This window comes from Fundulus heteroclitus, chromosome 24 (assembly GCF_011125445.2).
Source record: "Fundulus heteroclitus isolate FHET01 chromosome 24, MU-UCD_Fhet_4.1, whole genome shotgun sequence".
Taxonomy (NCBI): domain Eukaryota; kingdom Metazoa; phylum Chordata; class Actinopteri; order Cyprinodontiformes; family Fundulidae; genus Fundulus; species Fundulus heteroclitus.
This window is the reverse complement of record NC_046384.1, coordinates 20,893,853-20,916,316: the sequence shown is the minus strand read 5'-3', so window position 1 is coordinate 20,916,316 and position 22,464 is coordinate 20,893,853. Positions and strand designations below refer to the sequence as shown.

Here is a 22,464-nt window from a genome sequence, read left to right as displayed (position 1 = left end):
CTAAATCTTAACCCAGATTGCTTTAGCTAATCTGAACTCAAATTCAATGTTATTCATTCATACATCCCACCTGTTCTCCCAGATTCCAATTAATTCCTCAAACATAAAAGTTATATGATTCATTTTTAGATCAAAACTAAATGTTAGATACAGTAAGGTAACTTGTGGAAGGGATGTGTAACATTTTGTCTGTGTGAGGTGATTTAACAGACATTAACACATTTAGATCAATCTACAAAATGTAACTTAAATAAAACTAAAGTCAAAAGCTACTGCAAAAAAACTACACTACATGGGTGAATCCAACTATTGAGTTTTTTCACAAACTTTCTACAGAATGAAAATGTTAGATTTGTCCATATATACACTTCATGATTTTTTTGTAGATGTTTGAAAGGGCAAATATGACGTTTTAGAACTGGAAATACCTTAAAAGTATTTAAAGCACAATATGTAAATCTAATAAAATCTGCTTTTACATGTTTTTTTTTTTTCAAATAGAATTAAAACATGTTCATGACATAAAATGAGCATATGGAGCAATGCCTGTCTAAAATGAATACAGCAATGTATCCTCTTGCCAAACCATTCTGGAAACTGCAGGTGTTGTTTGTGGGACTATAGTTTCTAAAATAACAAGCTGCATTATTTTTGTTTCTATTTTTACTTTTTATGCTTCATCTACAAATAAAAAAAGAAATCACTTAATTTATTTATTTACATACTATTTTACAAGAGCCAACCAAGCAGCCAATGCGCTTTACAATGAAATTGTAAAAATGATTCAAAAATAGGTAAAACAAATAAAAAACAGATAAAATACCTATATAAGAATAAATGTTAGCAAGAAAGCTGAAATAAAATGTCACAGATATTAGAATGGAACCATGTGGTAGTACAGAGGAGCAGTGGCATAGAATTGTCAATATGTACTTTGAGTAAGGAAGGCTGGGGAACTTTATTATCTTCTGAAATTAGCTATATTTGGGCAAAAAAAAAAAAACTTGGAAAGGAAGGGTAAAAGTGAAATTAACTTGAGATTAGCTAAAATCAAGTAAATTAAAAAACATCTTTCCTTATAGGGGAGGGGGAGGTTTATAATAGCATGTTTGAAGCATTTGGGGCAACTCTTGAACTAAGACAGGAGTTAATATCAAACAAGAGAGTAGGACCAATGATATTAGAAACCTCTTTGAACAACTTGATATGAAGGAAGTCAAGGGGGCAGTTATTAGTTCTCATGTGTTGCACAATTTTGTTCAAATAAGAAAAAGAAACGGTTCAAATTTCTCAAAAACAGCAGAACCAGCAGGGACAGAAGAGACAACTATATTAGCCAATACCAAAAGCATGTTTAAATGATGCCACTTTTCAATGAAATATTTGAGAAATTTACCATAAGTAGTTGCTAAAATATATATATAGACATATAGCAAAACAGATGTGAGTTGGTTTAACACAAAGCTAACTTTATTAAATAAATGAAAGCTGTTAGTTATGATGTTTGGGTAAAAAATTGTGTTTTAGTTTCTTTAACATTATGGTACTGAGATACCATTTCTCATAGAGACCAGAGTTACATGCAAGCTGTCTTTTTTCCACTGTCATTCATGTGTGGTATTGTTGCGTAACCAGGGTTCAATTTCAGAGTTCGGCTTTTTAAATTCAACAGGAGCAACAGAGCCTCACGAGAAGTCCTCCTTTCCTGCAATGCTGACAGCTCTGGACAACGACTCCAAGAGGATAACGTAGAAACAAAAGTACCGTGAACAGGTAAGGCGGTGGAGGCATCCTTGAATGCCCATTTAAATCATGAATTGTACACTTTTACACTATACAATGAAGAGCTTGGTTATCATACAAAAGGCAACAACATATTACAGATAAAAAAGAGAGATAATGGCAAAAAAAGCAATAATTTAAACAGAGATAGGTGGCAAGCCGTACACAAATGCTCCATCGTTTTTTTTAAATGTCAGCTGACATCCTTGCATTCCTTTATTACATTAAATTAATAACCATTTAATTAAAGCCCTTTCAACACTTACACATAGTATTAACTTGACAATACATTTCACAGCTAAATGATTGAAGCTAAATCAAAGTTACTGTGAGAAAATGAACTGTAGACAGACATTATTGAGTGGTGTGCTCATGTTCACGACACTTCAACAGGTATGCTACTGAAGAAAATGTGAGACATTCAGCTCCTTCAGTTTACTTGCCACTATGTTTTGCAAACTAAAAAGTAAGCTGTCCTCCTGAAAATGTTGTTGTATTTGCTCTCTTTCATTTACTTTTTCACATATTTCTTTATTTTTGACATCAAAATGAACATGACTACAAACAGTAACATTTCTGAAAGGCACCAAAAGTGGTGATATATGCTCTTTACCGTTTTATCTATGTACACACCATTCAACATTATTCATTAATAAAAATGTACAGGTATAATTCTCAGAAAATGTCAGTTTTCTATCAAGATCCAACAATATTTAATAGATCAGATTGAACGTGAATTTGAAAAATCTTACTTGTTTCCCAAATTGGGATAATTATTAGAGTAATTGCCTCACTGACCTTACCTGACTCCGCCAGATAGATTTGCTCCGCATATCCATCTGGAAACCTTCCGTTGAAGTAATTTTGGGAAGGGGCGGAAATACTGGTTAGCTGATTGGCCTATGTTGGTGATAGACGGGCCAAATGAACCAATCAGATTCGTCGTGGCTCTGTTACGAGCGACGACGAAAACACAACCACAAGCCAAGCTACTCTTGCTGCTGCAGGTAAAGGCTCGTTAGCTCAGCAAAGAAATACTCTGTAATTCCGATAAAACTTGCTCGATAGCCGCGCTAACGCTAGTTTCATCGGCTGAAGCCGCCATGTTCTTTAGACTGAACTGACGCGCTTCCCGTTGCGTCACACTTCAACCCGCCTCAAAGCCAACGCTGATTGGACGTTCGTTTGGTGAACGGCTCCAAATTTTCTTTAACGGAAAGTAGCCAGACTGATCTGCGAGTGAAACCTTGAAAGCTCGCGAGATCAGGATGGTCTCACGAGGCTATCACTGACCAAGGTGCAGCTAAAAAGGAATCTGTGGTTTACAATTTACAACATTTATAAAAACTATAAATGGGAGCTGTGTAATTTTGGGATTCAACAGTCTGCTTTTGAGGACCCTGTGCTAAAATAATAGTCTGGCTTGTAACATAGCAAACTAATTGCATCATTTCACTATAATAAATCTTTTTGACATTCCACTTTTTTGGCATACTTAACACAAAAAGACTTAGAAATATATTTTTTCCTAAATAATTTATTTCCATCTCAAATAATCAGTGATCAAGTTGGGAAAGTTAAATATGGTACAGCGGTGCTTAAGACTACCATTACTGACCCCTATACAATACATAACCCGTACATAAGTTTTCTTTATCCAAATTACCTGAGCAATTGTGTTTTTGTTTTTATTACACACAACTTTCACAAAATAGTAAAAACAAATCAAGTAGGGTGCACATAATATTAGCTTTAGGCCTCTATGTGAAAACACGATTAAAGCACCATTGTACGGTAAAATCAGGGTGGGCGATTTAATGATTGCTTTAATTGTGTTCTGACATTGTCTCTTAATTAGGCAGTTGCTTGGGCATACAGTATTGTTATGGGCATTAATTGAAAGGACAATCACCTAGAAAACATTCAGAAATGTTGTTTTAGAGTCTGCGCCAGCAGCATTCCTGGCAGTGCATCGGTAAACGCCAGAATCCCGTTGGGTTGGATTCTGAATGATGAGGGAGCCTGTTGGATGGAGATACTTATTTCCAAAAAGGCGTGGCTGTGCATTTACAACCATGCGGGTTTTATCAGGTGTTTCCCAAGCCACTTCTACTTTAGGAATCCCTGTGGCAGCACAGTTCAATTGAACAGCAACTCCGCGTTTGGCATAAGTCACAGAGGGAGGGCCACTGATAATTCTGGGTTGGTTTGCTATTATATTTACCGAGACTGAAAGCAAAGAGCTACCATATTCATTAGTAGCTCTGCAAACATAGGAACCTCGGTCATAAACCGATGCTTGTTGAATGGCAATTGTGCCATTGTCCAATATAGAATACCGTCCAGCTTTTTGCAGCCTGTTAAGAACAACCCCACTTGGTAGGGTCCAGGTCAATCTGAGTGGCTTACTGGTTGTTTGACAATGAAGGAAAAGGGTTTCACTATCCATGATGCTGACAGGAGAGATGTATCTATTCAGGATCTGTGGCTTTATCCCTGGGGACAGAGTGACTATAGTCTCAACAAGCCCAGCAGAATTATGCCCCACGCAGCGGTACATTCCAGTCTCAGTAATGGATGGGTTGCTGATGATCAAAGAACCATCAAGCTGGTGAAAAAACTTAGATATCCGAGCACCGGCGTGCAAAGGAGTACCATTGGGCAAGATCCAAGTAAGATGCGCTAACTTCAAGCCATTAGTCGAGCAATTTAGAGTAATTGTATTCCCCACTCTCTGTGAAAAGCTTTCTTTTTGGAGGACTTCCATTTTTGGCCTTTCAACTGCTTCCTTGACATCCAGGTTAACCAACATTCTGACCTCACCTCGTTCATTATGAGCAACACAAGCCATCTGTCCTGAGTCGGTCTTCTTGACTGATCGTATTTCCAAAGTACCATTCTGATGAACTGTTATACGGTTACTGTAGTATGGTGCAGGAAGGATTACATTTCCTGGCAGAATCCACATGATACGGGTTGAAGGGGCTCCCTTTGTCACACAGTCCACCGTTTTGTGTTCACCTTGAACCGCTTTTATGTTGATGGTATTGGAAGCTCCTCTTAAGCCATTGATGACAAGAGGAGTAGCCAAAACCTCCAGTCTGGTAACTTTATTGTCTTGGCCAACACCGTTCCTAGCCACACAAGTGTAATTGCCTCCATCAAATTGCTGAACCTTTTGAACAATCAGTGTTCCATCTTTAAGGACCTTGTATTTGCCTAAGTCTGGGGAAATTATGCTATTTTTGGGAGACATCCAAGTTATGACTGGTATTGGTTTACCTTCGGCATTGCAATGCAGTGTTACAGTCTCACTGGAGAGAACTCTCACAACATTTTGATCTTTATCCTGGATTTGGGGTTGGGATGTTCCACCTTTCACTCTTACTCTCACCTTCATTTCATCTTTGCCGAGTTGGTTCTGTGCATAGCAGGTGTAATCACCTTCTTCTGGCAAGCCCACATCGTTAAAGTAAAGTGTCCCATTATCAAACACCACATACCTACAAGTAATTTCAGAAAAGAAGGTTGATTGTTAGAATTTGACTGGATTTATCAGTTGAGAATTAGCTAAATACATCAAATTAAATAAGCATTGTAGTTAAAAGTTAGTTAACATTTGAATGTATAAACAATAATGGCTCATACCTGCGACTGCGTCCCATGCTGACTGCTGCTTTCTGCTTGACATGGTTGACCATGGTGCCATCGGGTAGTGCCCAGCTAATCTCAGGGCTGGGGAGGCCAGATGCCACACAGTCCACCTTCAGATCTTGGCCTTGCACCACCTCCTGACTGGATTTCTGCAGCTTCTGCTCAATCTTGGCTGGTTTGGTCAGGACGTTGACCCTCAGCTGAACATAGTCATCACCCATCTTGTTACGGGCTACACACAGGTAGTCACCTCTGTCCTTGTCAGTCACAGAATTAATACTTATGCTGCCATTAAGGAACACCTTGATCCTAGGGTCAAAACTGCACAAAATGTGAAACAGTACAATTGAAACCACCTTGAATGTATTTGGGAGATTTAGAGTTACTATTATCAATTATATTTGCTCACCTGAACTGATTATCCACTAGCTTTTTAGAGGGTGTCCTCCAGATGATCCGGGGCTCTGGCTCACCTGTTGCCACACAATTAAGAAGCAGCTTACTGCCATAGATCACGTCGGTTCTGTGGTGAGATGAAGATGTAATCATGGCTTTAGCAGACAACGGTTTACTTCTGACACTTAACATTACCGTTCTGCTGCTTGATGCTACTGTATTACTTGCTATGCACACATATCTCCCAGAATTTTGGGGGGCTAGTCTCTGTATGTGCAACGTTCCATTAGTAAAGACAATTAGGTTCCTTCCGCTGATTAGTTGGGAAGCCGTGAGCTGAGTCCCATCAGGTGTGATCCAGCGAATGACTGGCTGAGAGACTCTTGTGGCAGTGCAGTTAATGTAAGCCGAGCTGCCCTCTGGAAGGATCACATTTTCATCTTGCCTCTGCTGAATCAAAGGGGGCATTGCTGAAACATGAAGACGAACCAACACAGTTTCAGCTCCAGCTGTGCTGCTGCCAGTGCACCTGTAAATCCCACTGTCAGTAAAACTGACGCGGCTGATGTGAAGGATTCCTTTGTTATCTACAGCTATCCGCTGCGGAGAAGGCACAGAAGCTGAGGTTGGAGTCATCTGGACAGAATTAGGGAGGACCCATGTAACTTGAGGTACAGGAACCCCTTTAATTTTGCATTCCAGTTCAACCTTACTGCCTTCGTACACATGGATGTCTCTTTGTTGAGGTTGAAGGATGCGTGGAGGATGAGGCAAGACAACAAGGTTAGCCATCATCTTGTCAGTACCATACTGGTTCTGAACTGTGCACAGGTACTGGCCGCCATCGGTTAGTTGTGAGTTTCTGATCATCAAAGTTCCATTTTGGTCGACCTCAAACCTCTGGACTTTCATGTTCCTGGCAATGCTCGCTCCTATACAAACAGAAGCAAAAAAACAACCATCTTAGAAAGGAAACATTTACATTCTTCTCTGTAAAACAGCTCAAACTGAGCTTAGATTGGACAGAGAGCATCTGTAAACACAATCTTTTTAAGTCATGCCACATATTCTCAGATGGATTCAAGTTTGAGCTTTGACTAGGCCATTCTAACAGACAAATCTCATTTGATCCATTGTATCTCTGTCAGTATGTTTGGTTATTGTCCTGCTGGAAGGTATCCCTCCACCCCAGTCTAAAGTCTTGGGCAGGCTCCAACAGTTTTTTTCCCCCCGAGGATTGTCTTGGATTTAGCTTTATTCATCTTTCCATCAACTCTGACCATCTTCCCTGTTACTGCAAAGAAAAAGCATTCCCACAGCATAATGCTGCCACTACCTTGTTTAACTATAAGAATGGTGTCTAATGGGAGACGTACCGTGTAAGTTTTTCTCCAAATATTTTGCATGTGGGGTAAAAAAAAAAATACACTTTATTTTTCATTTTACCAGAGCACATATTTCAACATTAATTAGTATCAAAACTGATCCTGGAACAAATGTAAAGCAAGTGTATTAGACCATCATCATGAGGCAAGAAATAAAAATGACTTAGCTGCACACAGGGGAATAGTCAAATAAAAATAGAGCAACCTTTTCTCAGAGGGAAATCTGAATAAAATACAATAATTAGGATAATGTATTGCATAATAAATAATTCCCATTTAATTATCTGGCAGCCATTCAGTCATTTTGAGAACCTTCAACTTGTTAGGGTAATCTTGGACATGAGCCTATCTCTGCAACTTTTACTGAGACATGGTACATCATCAACCAGTGTTCAAACAATCATTGTGCTCTATAGGTCCTGAAATATAACAGAAGCTTTGTTATTCTATATGTTTACTGAAACATGTTAAAATTACATTTATGTAATGTATATACGTGAAAAGAGTAGACTATGGTGACCAGATATCTGAAATCAAATCTGGGGACATTTCTTGCTCGTGGATAAAAATCAATACATCTCATCAAGATGAAATTAGGAAACAGGGACAGTAATGGCTTCATTTATTTTTACATATTTATTAATATTTAAACAACACAAATCAAGTGTAAAAGCAGGAATGTGCCTCTCCACACTTTTAGCATATCCTAAGATTAATAAAATGGATAAATTGATTGTGTTATTAATAGAAAACTGGAACCGTGTCTCTGGGATGGGGCAAAGTGGTGGGAAATCGGGGACGTCTGGTAACCCTAGAGTAGACTCTTACATTTTAAACAAGGGTCTGCCTATTCAAATTGGAGGTAGGGTTTAGAAAGCTGCAGCTGTTTAATATGAGCCACAGTGTTTAATGTGATTAAGAGTAAGTGGACAACTGATCGTTATTTCCTTTCTAATTAAAGCTAGGGTCAGCGATTTTCCCGGGAATTTCCCCAAGTCCCTTTTTAAATAATTGCACATGCGCAAGACTGGCTTACCTTGCTCGTCCGCTCTTCAGGGTGATTACGTCTTAAAAATCTCCCAAATCCACTCTGAACTTATTAATTTCTACTGAGGCCTTCTTCTCATAAACATGAATGTGGTTCGCTCTATGCAACTCTAAGCCATGTTTAAAGTCTACGGTGAGAGCAGTGGAGCTACAGTGAATGGTTAACTGCTAAGCTAACTGCTAACCCAGCCGGTAACCTAAACAGATACATAAACACTAGAAGTGAGCATGCGCAGCCAGCAAGCGGAAACTATGAAGGAACGAGCATGGACACTGGTGTTACGTGAGCGCCTCAGAATGACATGTGGGACAACCAATAGATGTGGCAATACCCCAATAACTTGGGGGACAAGGAGGAATGAAAGCAGGAACAAAACTCGAGGGGCATGGGTTGGTTAGTTTTTTTCAGGTCTGCAGCTCCCAGAGAAAATATTTTTTTAACCTCCTTTTTGTGAATACATAATGTATTTACTACTTTCGAGATGAAAGGACTATTATACCCAATATTACAAAAAAGTGTTTTTGAACAGGATTACCAACTATTCCTTTAAGGAGGAGAAAGGTCTGGAGATGATTCCAGGAGTAATGCTTGCATTTGGAAGATTTTATGGTTAACCTACAACATTTGGTCCAATGAGCTCTGTTCAAGTAAAGAAAAATGCCACCCTTCAGGTTTCTAAAAAACATTAAAAATGACTGTGAAATCGCAAGAGCATTAGGAGAATTTAGCAATATGTACAGTTTGGTACATTCTTATTAAAATTAAATTGACTGGTGAACTCTGGCACAGACCTCCACAGAAGACACCATTGGAGGATGATTGCAGGATCAGCTCTCTGATGCAGGAAAAGTAATTTACAATATCGAGAACATCGCATTGAAACTGCATATCAAACTCTATGAAATGACTTGTGTATTTATTTATTTTTTATATATATATAATACGTTATGTTCAAATCGATGAATTAAACAGCATCTACATACATTCATTTCAAACCCTTTGAGTCAACGTACAGAGGACACATCATTGAAACTATCCAAACATTCATGGATCTAACTCTAACATAGGGGCACACATTGAACATCCCAGTCACTCACAAGGTGACTGTAGAATAAATGATTCCTTAAATATGGCCATCTTTGGACAAGCTAGCCATTAAGGTGACAGACCACCCACTACCACTTCTTCCAGACTACACGTCAACCTACAAGCCCCAAACGATCTGCTCTTGACATCCAGGCGCCATTCATCTTCTGTGTCCCGTGTCCCGATGAGCCAGAACCATTTCTGTTTTTAATATTGAAAGGGCTCATTGTAAAACAGAAGTTTTAAAACTGAATCCTTTTACATGGTTTAGCATTCAGGCTCAGGGTCACAGGAGGAACAGTACGCCTGTTCAAAGGAGGATAATTAAGGATGAAGACTCAGGAGGGGATTGGTGGTGAGGGGGCACAAACTATGATCGAGACAAGAGATATTATCTTCTTATAGCTTTGAGTCTGTCATAGGTTTAAAACCATACCCGCAGACTTGGTCTCAGCTGAACTCTGTTTTATCCATTAAGCACACTAAAGATGTCCTTGTTACTTTTAGAAGTGCTCTGTAAGGAATAAAATGTCTTAGAAGTTAGCACTAAATATTATCTGATTTTGGAGAGACTTTCAGATTAGGTTTCCGTCTGTCAGTCCGCCAATTCCCACTAAGCAGTCAAAGAAGTGGTTCTTCTACACTGCTGTGAAAGACATTTATGCTGCTTCGTGGTTTTTTTCTTCTTTTCTTTTCTTTTTTTGTCACATGTAACGATTTCAGATCTTTAAATTAATCTTAATATCAGACAGAATGGCCACTGTCCTGTCAGAAACAAACTTCTTGGATATATCACGATTCATAGACCTGAATCTGCCAGGAGAATAAATAATTGTTTTGTAATTGTTAATATATTTTGAATGCATTAGAGCAGTGGTACCCATGACCCATTGACAGCTGGAGATAGGCACCAGCCCCCCTCGCGACCCCACAAGGGATAGACGTGTTAGAAAATGGATGGATGGATAGAGCAGTCGTTCCCGAACCAGGTCCTCAGGAGCTTCTGTCCTGCATGTTTTAAACGTCTCTCTATTCCAGCTCACCTGATTCAAATGACTGCATGACCTCCTTAATCATCCGTTCATGTAAGTCAGGTATGAGGCCGCAAGGAGACACCTGAAACATGCAGGACAGGGGGCCCTCACGACAAGGGTTGGGAATCAGTAAATTAGACCGCAACTTTAGTTATTTCCAACTGCACCCAATTCTGGATTTTAAATTAATTGAAGTTTTTAATTGGTTAAGTAATTTGACCCTGGTTTAAGTGGATCACTTAAAGTCCAATGTTAATCAAACATTCATGCCAATGATAAATGTATGTAAACTATTTGACCTGTAATGTACATGATTTGAACTGAAAACAAGATAAGCTATCATAATGGATGGTATTATTTAAAAATTATATAATCTCCACAGCAAATGCTGCACTGTAGGTTGAAACCAGAACCTGAAGTTGTGTTAGATTTTATCGATGCATAAGCAGATAATACTCAATCAACTTCTAACACATCCAAATGCTGTTTGCTTATGAGTCTTTGGTGTCACATTTGAACAAACAGCAATGAACATATCTGCAGTGGGTAAACTGGTGTGCTTTATTGGCTATTTAGCCCAATTGAAACCTCAAAGAGAACCCCCTGACCCAACATCCGTGTGCTCTGAAGAGCCGGAATGTCTTGTCTATGAATGCATTAATGCATATAGGAAAGCACATAGGATGTGTTTGGTGATTATTACATTTTCCCTCATTGAAGGTTTTCCATAACGTGGTGACTGACTTAATTCAGTTAGAATTACCTAAATTCATTCTGTTTGCTAAATGCGAGACAGAGGCTGCATCCGGAAACGTCTTTTGTGTAAGGACATTTTAGCCAAAGCAGAAGTGCGTCAGCAGTCGCCATGATAAGTGCTGTCTAAATAGCGCAGAAGAAGAAGGAGATATGAAAAGGAGCCTGTTTGCTTCCCCTCACTGCTCCTTTAGCATGGGAAGCTCAGACTGTCCCTTACCGGCACTAAGGAGCTGTAAGGAATCCCACAATCCTTTGCATCACATGACTTAGAAACATGAACGCAAATGTCTAGAAATAAGGTAGCGCACACTTTGTAGTTCTTTTTCAAAAGACTGTAGGCTGGATTTTACTAGAATTGTCCACATGCGTTTCTGTTGCGTAATGACATATGAGTTAAAGGCTGTCTGAAATTGGTAGATAGAGTTCTTACTGCTGACCCCATTAAAGGTCAAGATTAAGGAGCAGGAGCTAGGAGCTATAATTGGACATTTTTTAATTGAGCCAAACCTTGAGACACTTTAAGAAACAAAGGTTTACATACACTAACATTACTATGTCTTTAAACAATTTGGGAAAGCCCATACTGTGATCCTGGCTTTATAAGCTTCTTGTAGGTCAATTCACATCATGTGATTTAAATGGGAGGACATATGTGAAAGTATGTGAAGGCAAGACCTAAACAACCTGCTCTCTTGTGTGACATCATGGCACAAATCTAAATAAAGACAATTGTGGACCTCTGCAAGTCTGGTTCTTTCTTGGTTTGATTTTCCAGAGCCACATTCAACTGTTCAACAATTTTAACAAAGTGACAGCAGCATGTGAATTTTGAAGTTTTTAGGTCATTCAAGAAGGATACAGATTTGATTTCCCACAGAGGAATTTGTTTGAGAGGGAAATGTGTGATTCAATGCCAGAACCAGAGCAAAATACCTTGTAAAGATGCTGCTGTAGCTAGTAAGAGAGAGTCATTATCCACAGAGAAACAAGTCCTGTACCAAAATGGACTGAAAAGCTGCTCAGATAGGAAGAAGCCGTCACTCAAAAGCAACATAAAGAGACAGGTGGCAGTTTGCAAGTGCTCTAGAGGACAACAACCTTAGTTATTGGAAGCATGTCCTGTGGTCTTATCAAACTAAAATGTGACTGTTTGATCTTAATGGTCATTGTTATATTTGGAGAAAAAAGGGGTGAAGCTTGCAGGCCTGAGAACACTATCCCAACTAGTAAATATAGGGATGGCAACATCATGATGTGGCAGGGATGGTCTACTTTATAAGGTAAAATGCATAACGAAGAAAGAACATTATGTGACCATCGTCCAAATGGACAATACCCCTTTAAATGTTACCAAATGGGTTACGAAGTGGTCTAAAAACAACAAAGTCAATGTTTTGGAGTGTTCAGAGTCCTGATCTCAGTCCCACAAAAGATCAGTGAACTGAGCTGAAAAAGCATGTAACCCTGTTCCATTAGTTCTGTCAGAAGGAATGAGTCAAACCTTCAATCAACAATTGTGAAAAGTTTTTGGAAGGAAACCAATTCTGAGGAAAGGGATGAAAACATCTGAATTTGAACAAAGTGATATAAATTAATCATATCAATATTATATTTAACAAATAGAAATTATTTTGGTAATTCTAACTGACTTAAACAAAGGATATTTTCTCTGTTGACAATGAGAAAAAAACATGGATTTATGATGTTGTTTTCTTTTTCTTTTTTGTACTGCACCTGCAGTACAGATGTACCAAATCGTAATTTTTTTCTGTAACAACTTGCAGGAAAAAGTATATCTGCATAGAAAACTGAGATCTTTGATTGAGTCTTACATACCATTAGAAACCTTTGTCCAAGACAGGAAAGGCGTTGGTTGACCTTCAGTCTCACATGGAAGCTTAGCATCTGTTTCTGCTTTCACAGTGATCGTCTGGGAATGGGCCGTTGTTATCCTTGGCTTTGCTCTTTGAACAGATCCACGCTCTGATAGCTGGAGCTGTGCGGATACATCCAGAGAAACTGTTGACAGAGTCTGTAGGGATGGCTTAGATGGCACCACGGTAGGTGTTGGGATAAAGGTGGACACCTGAGAGGTTGGAGTTGTGTTAGCTGGTTGTTGATTGGGTGGAAAGATTGTAGGATGAACGTTTAATGATCTGCTTGGCTCTGAGGTGGTAGTAATGAGGTTCAATTGTTGCTCCTGGCTTGTACTGACTGTGATTGTGGCATGTTGTGACGGGGAGGTCGGTAAATACTTTATTTGATGTCCTGGGGGAGTGGTTCCGGGTTTTGAGACACTAGGGGTCTCTGTGGAAAGTGTAACATGATAAGGCAACGATGAGGTAACTGAGGCAAGCGTTGTTTTTGAATTGCTCTTAAGTGGAGCATCCGACCGAGCACTCAGAGCTTCCGTCTGATTTTCTTCAAGTTTCAAATCCATGTTTATTATCTCATTTTGACCAGAGCTTTGGTTCATATCCTCTGATCCTGTGGGTGTCTGTGCAGTGACCTCCAGAAGCATGCCTTGTGATGAGGATAATCCAGGGGAAGTTTCACCAGAGACTTTGATGGATGAAGCAGTTGAGGTAAAATAGGAAGGCTTTAGTGAAGAATCCAATCCTGTCTCCTTCCAATGAATCTTTCCCACCTCCTCAGTGATAGTCTGATGGGCGGCTTGCTGTTTCTTAATGTCTGTTGGCAATTTTGTCACCAAACCCTGTGAGGAATTATTAGAATTAGAATTCAGCAGTGGTGCTGGCTCGGTTGTAAAAACTGTCTCTAAATGTTCGCCAGATGGACGAGGACTGTCTTCAATCCTCTGCCGAGGGACTGATGTGGGAATCTCTGAAACCCCTGTAGGAAATGCACTTTCTGAAATTCCCACCATGCTGTGCGGAGTGGTGTTTCCATGAGTCAAGCCCGGAGTAACTTTTGGAAATGGTGCAGCTGAAGTGCTTTGCCATGATGGTTTTGGCATGAGTGGATGGCTGTCATTTGTTTCAAAATAAGAGGCTGGTATTGAAGAAGGCTCTTTAAGTGCCTCATGGTTCTGCCTGAAGACTGTGCTTTCTTTATGACTCAGTCTGTCTGATGACGCTACTTGGCTCTCTGTGAATGGAACAGTGGTACTTAAATGGACTGTAACTACTGATCCTTCTTTCTTTAACTCTTTAGAGGCGGAGGTCTTAGGCGTAGGTAGGGGAGTATTTGAAGGTGTGGTGGTGATAAAGTTGCTGGGCGTATTGAGCCTTTGTTTCTTTTTGTTTGGCCTTCTCCTCCTGCCACCGTTCCTTCTTTTAGATTTGACTTGCCTGAAGCGTGAATTTGGCTGTCGCGTAGTATCCACATTTTTTTTAGCCTGGATCGTGAAAGCAGTTATTGGAGAGCCCGTTGTGACAACAACTTGAGAATGCGGATCATTGACCGTTGTGTCCTTTTGATGAGGTTGAAACTGTGACAGAGTTAAGGTTTCACTCAAGTAGTTTCCGCTTCCTTCTTGATTTGCTGCAGAGTGATTTGGATTGACTGAGGGAGTAATTTGACTTTCCACCAAGGAGAGATCTCTGTGATTTATGGTGCTAGTGACATCATTGGGGTTGTCCCTACGCTCACTGCTTTGCGGCCCCTCGGATGGATCAGCTGCTTGAACCTTATCAGCAGGGCTCTCTGCGCTTTGGTTCTCTGGAAAAGAAATTGTGCTGCTGCTCACAGTGTGCGCATTGGGTTGCCTGACAGTGATAGCGTGTGGTGGAACAGATGTGGTCTGGGGGAGGAAACCCCCACTGTTTGAACCTGTGATTAGGTTCAACTCTCTGTCATGGGTTGTGTGCTGTTCTGTGTGTGCTCTTTCTGTTGGAAGGGGTTCTCTAGTAACATGTCTGCTGTTAGGAGTTACATCTAGTGTGCTGTATGCAGTGTGGCTTTCATATGTAAAATGAATATCTTGACTATGAGTACTGGATTTCTTGATTTGCAGTTCTGTAGGCTCTCCAGGACTGTGAGTCATGGAGTAATACTGATCCTCTCTTTCATGTACAGTAACGCCATCTGATGATCCATTACGAGTTTCCCATGACTTTGTCATCAGCGCTGTTGCTTCCACCTTTATTGGAAAGGAAACCGGAAGAGGGGTCACAGTATTCCTGTCCCTAATCTTAGCCAAAATGTGTGCCCATTTCTCTGGGTCAATTTTCCCTTTGGACAGGTTCATCCTCCTTTTATTCTCAACTAAGCTTTTCTGGTTTCCAGTGTGAGAACCCGTTGGTTTCCGGAGCACAGGTGATCTCTGCCAGGTGCTTCTGGATGGATGAATACCTCTTCGTCCTGGGGTTATATTCCCTGGGATTTTTCGCCTAACACCACTGACGCGGTGGCGGATTGTGGACCCACCATTGTCACCTGATGCTTCTTCCATATTCTCTGTGGGGACCTTGATCTGAGTGTTAACTCCTGATGCTGACTGAGGCCTTGCTGGAAACTTGCGTAAAGGTCTAATAAGGGCTTTGCTCCTAACTATACTAACTTTTTTAACTAGTGTGTCTACACCATATTGATTCATAGCCACACATTTGTAATAACCACTGTCTGACACCTGAGTATGTGGGATATGAAGAGTACCATTAAAATGCACCAATGTTTGGGAGGAATTTGCTTGGAAATTAACTATTCTGCTGCTTGGTAGAATCCAGTTTATTTCAGCATCAGGGGAGCCAGAAGCTGTACAATCCAGAGAAATTGGGTTTCCTGCAAATTCCTCCATTGATGTAATTGTTGTGTCCTCCCCCGGGGAAGGACTGGAGGATTCCTGGACAGTTAGGTAGAAAGAGAGCACAGCATGGTCTCCATAAACTTTGGCAATGCAGTAGTAAACTCCTGTGTCTCTGTGAGTGACGGCTTTAATTTTCAATCTTCCATCTCTGGAAAAAGAAACTCTCTTTTCAGGACTGCTATATGAGTTATTCAGTTTGGAGTTGTCAGGCAGCACCCATTGGACTACTGGCCGGTCAGAACTGTGCACGTTACACAGCATTTCACTTGGACTTCCAACGATGGCACTCAGAACTTTACGCGTCCTGTTTCCTGACTCTATCATGACCCAGGTCCTCCTGAGTCTTTGCTGCAGCTCAGTGTCCACTGTCTCTGAGAGGTTCGTCTTCAGAGTTAATTGTACCATTCTGGTAGACGACCGAGGTCGGTTCAGTTGTAGTTCTACAGATGTCTGCATCAGCCATGCGGGCTGGGCCAACATTTTGACTTGAAGACCTGTGTAGTACTGGGCATCTTGCACAGAGTCCTGTTGATAAACATATGCTGGGTAAGGATCTTTGCTCAGAGTGACTTCCCGTTTTAAGTGGGCTGGAGAATTGCTGTAGTACGCAATCAGCCTCCACAGCTGCTCGTATTTTTCTCGGTCCACAGCACACCGAATGTCCACTGAGAATGTGATGTTTGCAGCCAGCTGAAGCTGGTCATCCTGCTCCCAGCTGATATTGGAAAGTTCTTTAAGCTTGTCAACACTGCATTCAAGATCTAACTCATTCCCATGCCCGTTGGAGAGGCCTAGAGATATGTTACCAATTGGGTCCTTAAAGTCCTCAGAGGTCATTGTCGCACTCTCGGAATCTTCTTGCGATGTAGTTCTGTGAAGGAAGCTGATGACAGGGCTGGAGCAAGCCAGAGGATGAGCAGCATGAAGGTCACTGTTCTTCACATGTCTGGGAGATGAGCACATTGGACACAGCTGGCCACCTGGAAGGGCTCGGTCCTTTTTACATTTCAGAACACCTGGTGCAACAACAAAGAATAACAGTGGCATAAGATAAGAACAATACAACAACTATTAACAACAATAATATTATTGAAAATCTAACCTGGGGAAGCTTTTTCCCAGTCATGGAACCAGCTCATGCTGCAGTCACAGGTCCAGGGGTTCTCATGGAGGTACAGGTTCTCAAGCTGTGGCATGGTCTGCACCAGCTGGGAGGGTAGTGATGTGAGTCCATTGTCCGATAGGTAGAGGTGTCGCAGGGTAGAGATGTGGAACTGCCCCATCAGAGTGAAGGTGCTGAAGGTGGCAGGATGCAGTTGTTGAAGCTGGTTTCCCTCCAGCTGCAGAAAGCGTAAGGCGGTGAGTCCCTGGAAGGCGTCTGGATGGATGAGCTCTATCTGGTTGTGATCCAGATGCAACCTGGACAAGGACCACAGCCCCTGGAGCGAGTGCCTGCTGATTTCCTTAAGCTTGTTGTAGCTGATCTTCAGCATCTAAACCAACAAGCATCACAGAAAAGGTTCAAAAAATTAACAGGAACGTTATCAAGACAGTTCCACATGAATTCAAACAAGATCCCAAAAGGAATGGGCGATCACCAGACGAAGAGTGTCTCCAAACATGTTTCAGAGATCATTTCTTCAATATAAGCCAAACGTAAAGAAATAGTAATAAATAGGACATACAGTTATTATAAGTGCTCAACACATCAATGTTTTCCTCTGTTTAAATATATCTTTTGGGGTAGTTGAAATAAAAATTCACACCAGATGTCAATAACAACCAAATTGATCTGAAGATACAAAGAAACAAAAAGCAGTTTAAGTCCACAAATTAAGTTATAGGTAAAACAAAAAAATTGAATAATAAAAAGTATATGTATGAATTAATTGATGTTCAAAAGACAGAGTATATATAAAAGATCTCTCTGGGAAAAGATAATTTAAATCTCAATGAGGTTTTTCTGGATAAATAAAGGTTTATACATAAAGCACCCCTGCTGATATGTGCAAATAAATATCAGCTAGTTTAATATTAACTGATGGCCTATTTGTACAAGCAAAGAGACCTTCACAAAAAAAAAAAAAAAACGTCTTACTGATGCAAAATATTCTACTGGCAATGGTTTCAGCTGTATTTGTATGGTTCTGAACGTTTCAGGGAGTGCTGCTAGAGCGATAATCCAGAAGTGGAAAGAAACGAATTCCACCATAAACCAGACGCAGCCAAGGAGCTCTTCCTAAGATTTCTGACGGAGAAGTCAAAAGAATAACTGTCCAAGAGCCAAGGAGCACTCACAGAGCGCTTCGGGAAAAACGCTGATGCAGGTTTTTACAACAAAAACAGTAAATATTGCCTCTATGAACATTCACTGCACCACTCTCCACTGCTGAAGAAAAAAAACAGTTGGAAGTTTGTTTAAAGATTCAAGATTTTGACGAGCCAGTAGAACACGATAGTCTGAAGAGAGGTGGCCCTACTTGAACTCTCTACATGTCATTGAACACATCGTATTTAAAGGAGGAAAAGTTCTGCACATCATCCCAAAATATTATGGTATAAGTGAAAATTGAAAGGGCCGACCTTATGCAGTGAGGTTTCCTATAGCATCACATGCTGCAGGACTTTGTATAACTGAAGAAAAGACATATGGAGAAAGGCTCTGGTAAGAATCTGAAGATTAACCAAGTATTGATTTCCAAGTAAGGCAGTAGTCCCAAGCACACTGCCAAGGAAACTCTGGACTGGTTTCAGGGGAAGATAGTAAAACTGCTAGAACGATCCATTCAATCATCTAACTTGGAGCCAAGAATCTGCAGAAAGAACTGGAAAGGAAACCCAGAACCTTCAAATTTAGTGGAAGAGTTGGTCCAAATAACACCTGAGCAACGCATGTGACTAGTTTTTCCATACAGGAGAAGGTGTCCTTACCCAGAAAGGCGTTACATTTAATTAGTCATATTACTTTTCTCAACATTAATTAATTTGTGGACTAACTTATTTTGTGTTTAACACTTATTTTACCTGTTAAGACTCTAGGAATTTAAAATAGACCTATTGATTGTTATCACTAACTTTCTTTCTGTAAACACTGTTTTTCTGACAAAGTTTGCATTTAAATGTACGTTGTCATTATTTATTTTTTTGACGACAGTAAATAAGCTTTAGGGTTTCAGTGCAATTAGGAAAGGGGAAAAACTAAAAAAGTGACAGGTGAGCTGGGTAGAAAATTAATTCTTCAAAGTCGTATGAAAGAAAAATACTGAGTGTAGTGTAGAAATCTCCAGCAGCTCCTGTGGAAAGTTGTAATTCTTGAGTTGCTGCAGAAAGTCCAGTCTCTGCTGGGCGTACTTCGACCCTTGTCTATGTGTGAAGTCCAGCTCAGGTCCCAAGATATTATTCCTAGGTACTGGAAGTGATCCACAATAGACACGGTGTTGTTGATGAGCAGGAGCGGCATGTTTGTGTTCTTTGGAAGTCCGCTGTCATCTCTTTCTTGAGCGGGTTGAGAAGGCTTAATTCCACAAAGCGGTTCCTGGTGGGTGTCCCTGGGGGGGTCGAGGTGGTGTAGGATGACGTGTTGCCCCAGGCGGACTGCATGATCTGCCGACCATTTGCCCAGCAAATTGCAAGAGCCTGTAATCTCCTTCAGAAGCTTCAACGGCAGTCGCTCAAAGGTTTTCATGACAACATGAAATTTTATGACATCAGTGCGTGAGGTCTGTGTTCATCTACTCCTTTGGATTCAGTTTTGCATCGGCTTTATTTAGAGTATCAGAGTAATGAGGGTCAAATACAAATATAGGCTACCCTTTGTCAACTTTTTCTTTGTCAGCGTATCATTTTAGTCTTTTTCATCAGGTTTTCCAAAAAGTGACTAAAGTTAGGGTTTGTGACCAAATGTTGGAAAGAGCTATGAACACTGCTGAAACATACATGGCAGTCATAAATTGAGTGAATTGAATTTTACGCAACAAATCTTCAAATGGTGGGGCTACAGACAGGGGCGGTTCTAGACCAAATTTACCAGGGGGGCCATGGTGGGTCCAGTGTTTTTTTCACAGGGGCACAGAACAAAAAAAATTAAAAACAATAAAATGACAATATTTAACTGTGTAATAATATTAAGTGAGCCACTTGTGGCTCTGGAACTGCAGGTTTCAGACCCCTGATCTAGCAGTTGAAAACTTTGCCCCCAGCTCAATACGGCTAAAGCTAAACTAAAACATCTTAAATTTTAAATTCTTTTTAGAGTAAAGCTGTATAGGTAAAAAATACTATTGGTCAAAGTGACCAATCAGTTATGGTTTCTTTGCCATTGCAAATAATTATGAGAAGTTTATTCAACATCATGCTTTTAGTACATGGGCCATTACAGGGGCCAGGGCCATTTCTACAGGGGCATGGGCCCCTGTTGGCCCCCGTCTAGAACCGCCCCTGGCTACAGATCATTGTGCTTTCGGTGGGAGTACCTGAAGTGACGCCAGGTCCCTGAAAGCTCCATCGGGCAGAGAGTGAATGTTGTTCCCGTGGACCATGAGCAGCTCCAGCTTCCTCAGGCCAGACAGCGACTTGTCTCCTATCTTTTCAATGCTGTTGAACCTGGAACGACACAACCAGTGTGGACTGCTGTTAATCGCACGGGAAGCAACCTCCAACTGTAACACCCCCTTGCTACATCCTGGCAGGGATGTGGTAAGAGGGTGTGGGAGAAAACCCTCACCCCAAGTTTATGCGCTTCACATGCCGGGGTACAGCAGCTGGGATGGTCAGGAGTGAGCGGAACGTGCAGTGGAGCTCGCTGGGCTGAGGGCAGGAGCAGTGTCGGGGGCAGGGTACCGAAACCACAGGGGGCAGGAGCACCAGGAGTGTCTGGAGGACCAACAGTGTGGAGTGCTCCATTTTCATCCACTGAGACAGGCGCAGCAGCTGCTTGGAGTTCCTGACTGCAACAACAACCAAAAATGTTGGAAAGTCTGACCCAATGTTACCAAATGCCTGTTTCTATTGATTTTTTTTTCTTTTTTTTTGACTGAATTCACATTTTATTTAGATTTTATCTTGCAATGAAAGTGAAGACAGCAACACAGCACGAATGACTTCAGTCACAATCACAGACCTGCTAATAGTTGCACAAGCCTGATCATTGCCACAATATGTAGAGGCTCTTACCTTAAAGCACTGAAAGCCTCTCTGTCTGCAGCTCCAAGTGTCCCATTTTGTCATGTGCATAGACAAAACTCCAGCTCACAGTTTGAACAGAGAAAAACTGGAGTCGCAGACTGGAGCTGGAAAACTCTTAGAGAGAGAGAGAGAGAGAAAGGTAGTGTTAGTTCCAAGCGGCAGTGTGCTCTCCTCACTCCCACTTTGGAGCAAGTGAAGTAGCAGCTGCAGAGCAATTGCTGGAGATGCAGCGGGAGGAGCAAGGAAAGTTTGAAGGAGGGCAACACATATGTTCCAACAGCCAAACATTCCGCGATGCTGCCGAGCGCAGGAATGCTGCTGAAGTGTTGCTTGGATAAGTTTGATCCAAATGACAAAGACTGACTTCAGCAGCTGAGTGCAGACTGGCTGACAGGAAGGATACTCGGATGTTCCTCTGATAGCTCAAGGAAAAAAAGTTAAGGTTCTGTCTTGATTCATATCTGTTTTCTGTGCTGAACTATGGGGCCTAAAGTTCTGGATTAAGCTCTAACATACTTAACTGCATGATCCAGATGTTGGAGAAAAACTGTCATCGCCACAAAGCAACGTCTGTCAGATTTTTTCCATAACTCTCAATTTATTTAAAGAGATATTAAAAGATTTTAAAAATTAGGTTCTGGTAAAAGCATATGGATAATGCCATGCGTATAAAATACAGCTCTGTTGGAGTCTTAGTTCCCTTTGTATCTGTATTTGGATTTTTGGAGTTCCTGGTTGTAATACCTTAATCTGATCATATGAAACTTTATTGGCTTTTATTGCTAATGATAGCACCAAAAGACATGACAAGGCCTATTCGTTTCAGGTGTGAGGTCATCCCAGGTCCACGCTGATTTTTCTGACGCCAATTAACTGATCCAGGTCAGATGGTCCTTGGGGCTAAAACTGGCTTTAATCGATTTCTACCACCATAAAAAAATAACCCCCCTCCAAAATATCATATGCCGTTTTATGGAACCCTAAATCCATCGCCACATTATCATCAGCATTACAAGGTTATCTTCACAGAAGCTAACAAATTATTTCCACAAGATGTGGAAGTTGGAGATGGTCCACCACCAAAGACCTTCCCATGTGAAACATCTGCTGAGAATAGAACATTTTGAGCATCTTCAGTGTGTGTGTCAAACTATGATGTCTATGTTGGGTTGAAAGCAGTTTCATTAAATTATATTTTACTGATTATTACTGTGTCTAATAATGACATCTTGAACCCACAATGTTTCATGTCAAAGTAAAATGTGATTCCAGAAGTCCAGTCCATTTACCTTTGCGTGATTTAAGTGTAAAATATTATTTTACACTTAATTCTGGAAATGAAGGCGCGCTCTCTAATCTTGACACCCTGCT

The 22,464-nt window shown here is 40.8% G+C and overlaps 1 protein-coding gene and 1 long non-coding RNA gene across 3 annotated transcripts; both read right to left on the bottom strand.

The window, feature by feature from the left end:
• Nucleotides 1–1,444: 1,444 nt before the first annotated feature.
• LOC118557804 lies at nt 1,445–3,110 on the bottom strand. The gene is made up of 2 exons (XR_004928025.1): nt 3,076–3,110; nt 1,445–2,580 (listed from the first exon to the last, which is right to left on the bottom strand). It is a non-coding gene; the product is annotated as an uncharacterized LOC118557804 (long non-coding RNA).
• Nucleotides 3,111–3,121: 11 nt separating this feature from the next.
• On the bottom strand, nt 3,122–21,305 carry mxra5a (matrix-remodelling associated 5a). 2 transcript variants are annotated; one of them, XM_012853746.3, is made up of 8 exons: nt 21,082–21,296; nt 20,633–20,855; nt 20,382–20,511; nt 17,012–17,402; nt 12,978–16,925; nt 5,846–6,764; nt 5,431–5,757; nt 3,122–5,285 (listed from the first exon to the last, which is right to left on the bottom strand). In XM_012853746.3, the coding sequence occupies exons 2-8, from the start codon at nt 20,815–20,817 to the stop codon at nt 3,695–3,697; spliced, it is 7,491 nt and encodes a 2,496-aa protein (XP_012709200.2). In that variant the 5' UTR covers nt 20,818–20,855; nt 21,082–21,296; the 3' UTR covers nt 3,122–3,694. The 2 variants fall into 2 exon arrangements, with proteins under 2 accessions (XP_012709200.2, XP_035984059.1); XM_036128166.1 differs by lacking the exons at nt 3,122–5,285; nt 5,431–5,757 and having other exon boundaries at nt 5,852–5,959; nt 6,028–6,764; nt 21,082–21,305.
• Nucleotides 21,306–22,464: the final 1,159 nt, after the last annotated feature.

What these genes read in the sequence shown, in the direction of transcription:
- mxra5a (XM_012853746.3), bottom strand. Translation starts at nt 20,817, where the DNA reads ATGAAAATGGAGCACTCCACACTGTTGGTCCTCCAGACACTCCTGGTG. An exon ending in GGGACCTGGCGTCACTTCAG is followed by an intron (nt 17,403 to 20,381) that starts GTACTCCCACCG and finishes TTGTTGGTTTAG; the next exon opens with ATGCTGAAGATCAGCTACAA. An exon ending in CTAGTGGATAATCAGTTCAG is followed by an intron (nt 5,758 to 5,845) that starts GTGAGCAAATAT and finishes CATTTTGTGCAG; the next exon opens with TTTTGACCCTAGGATCAAGG.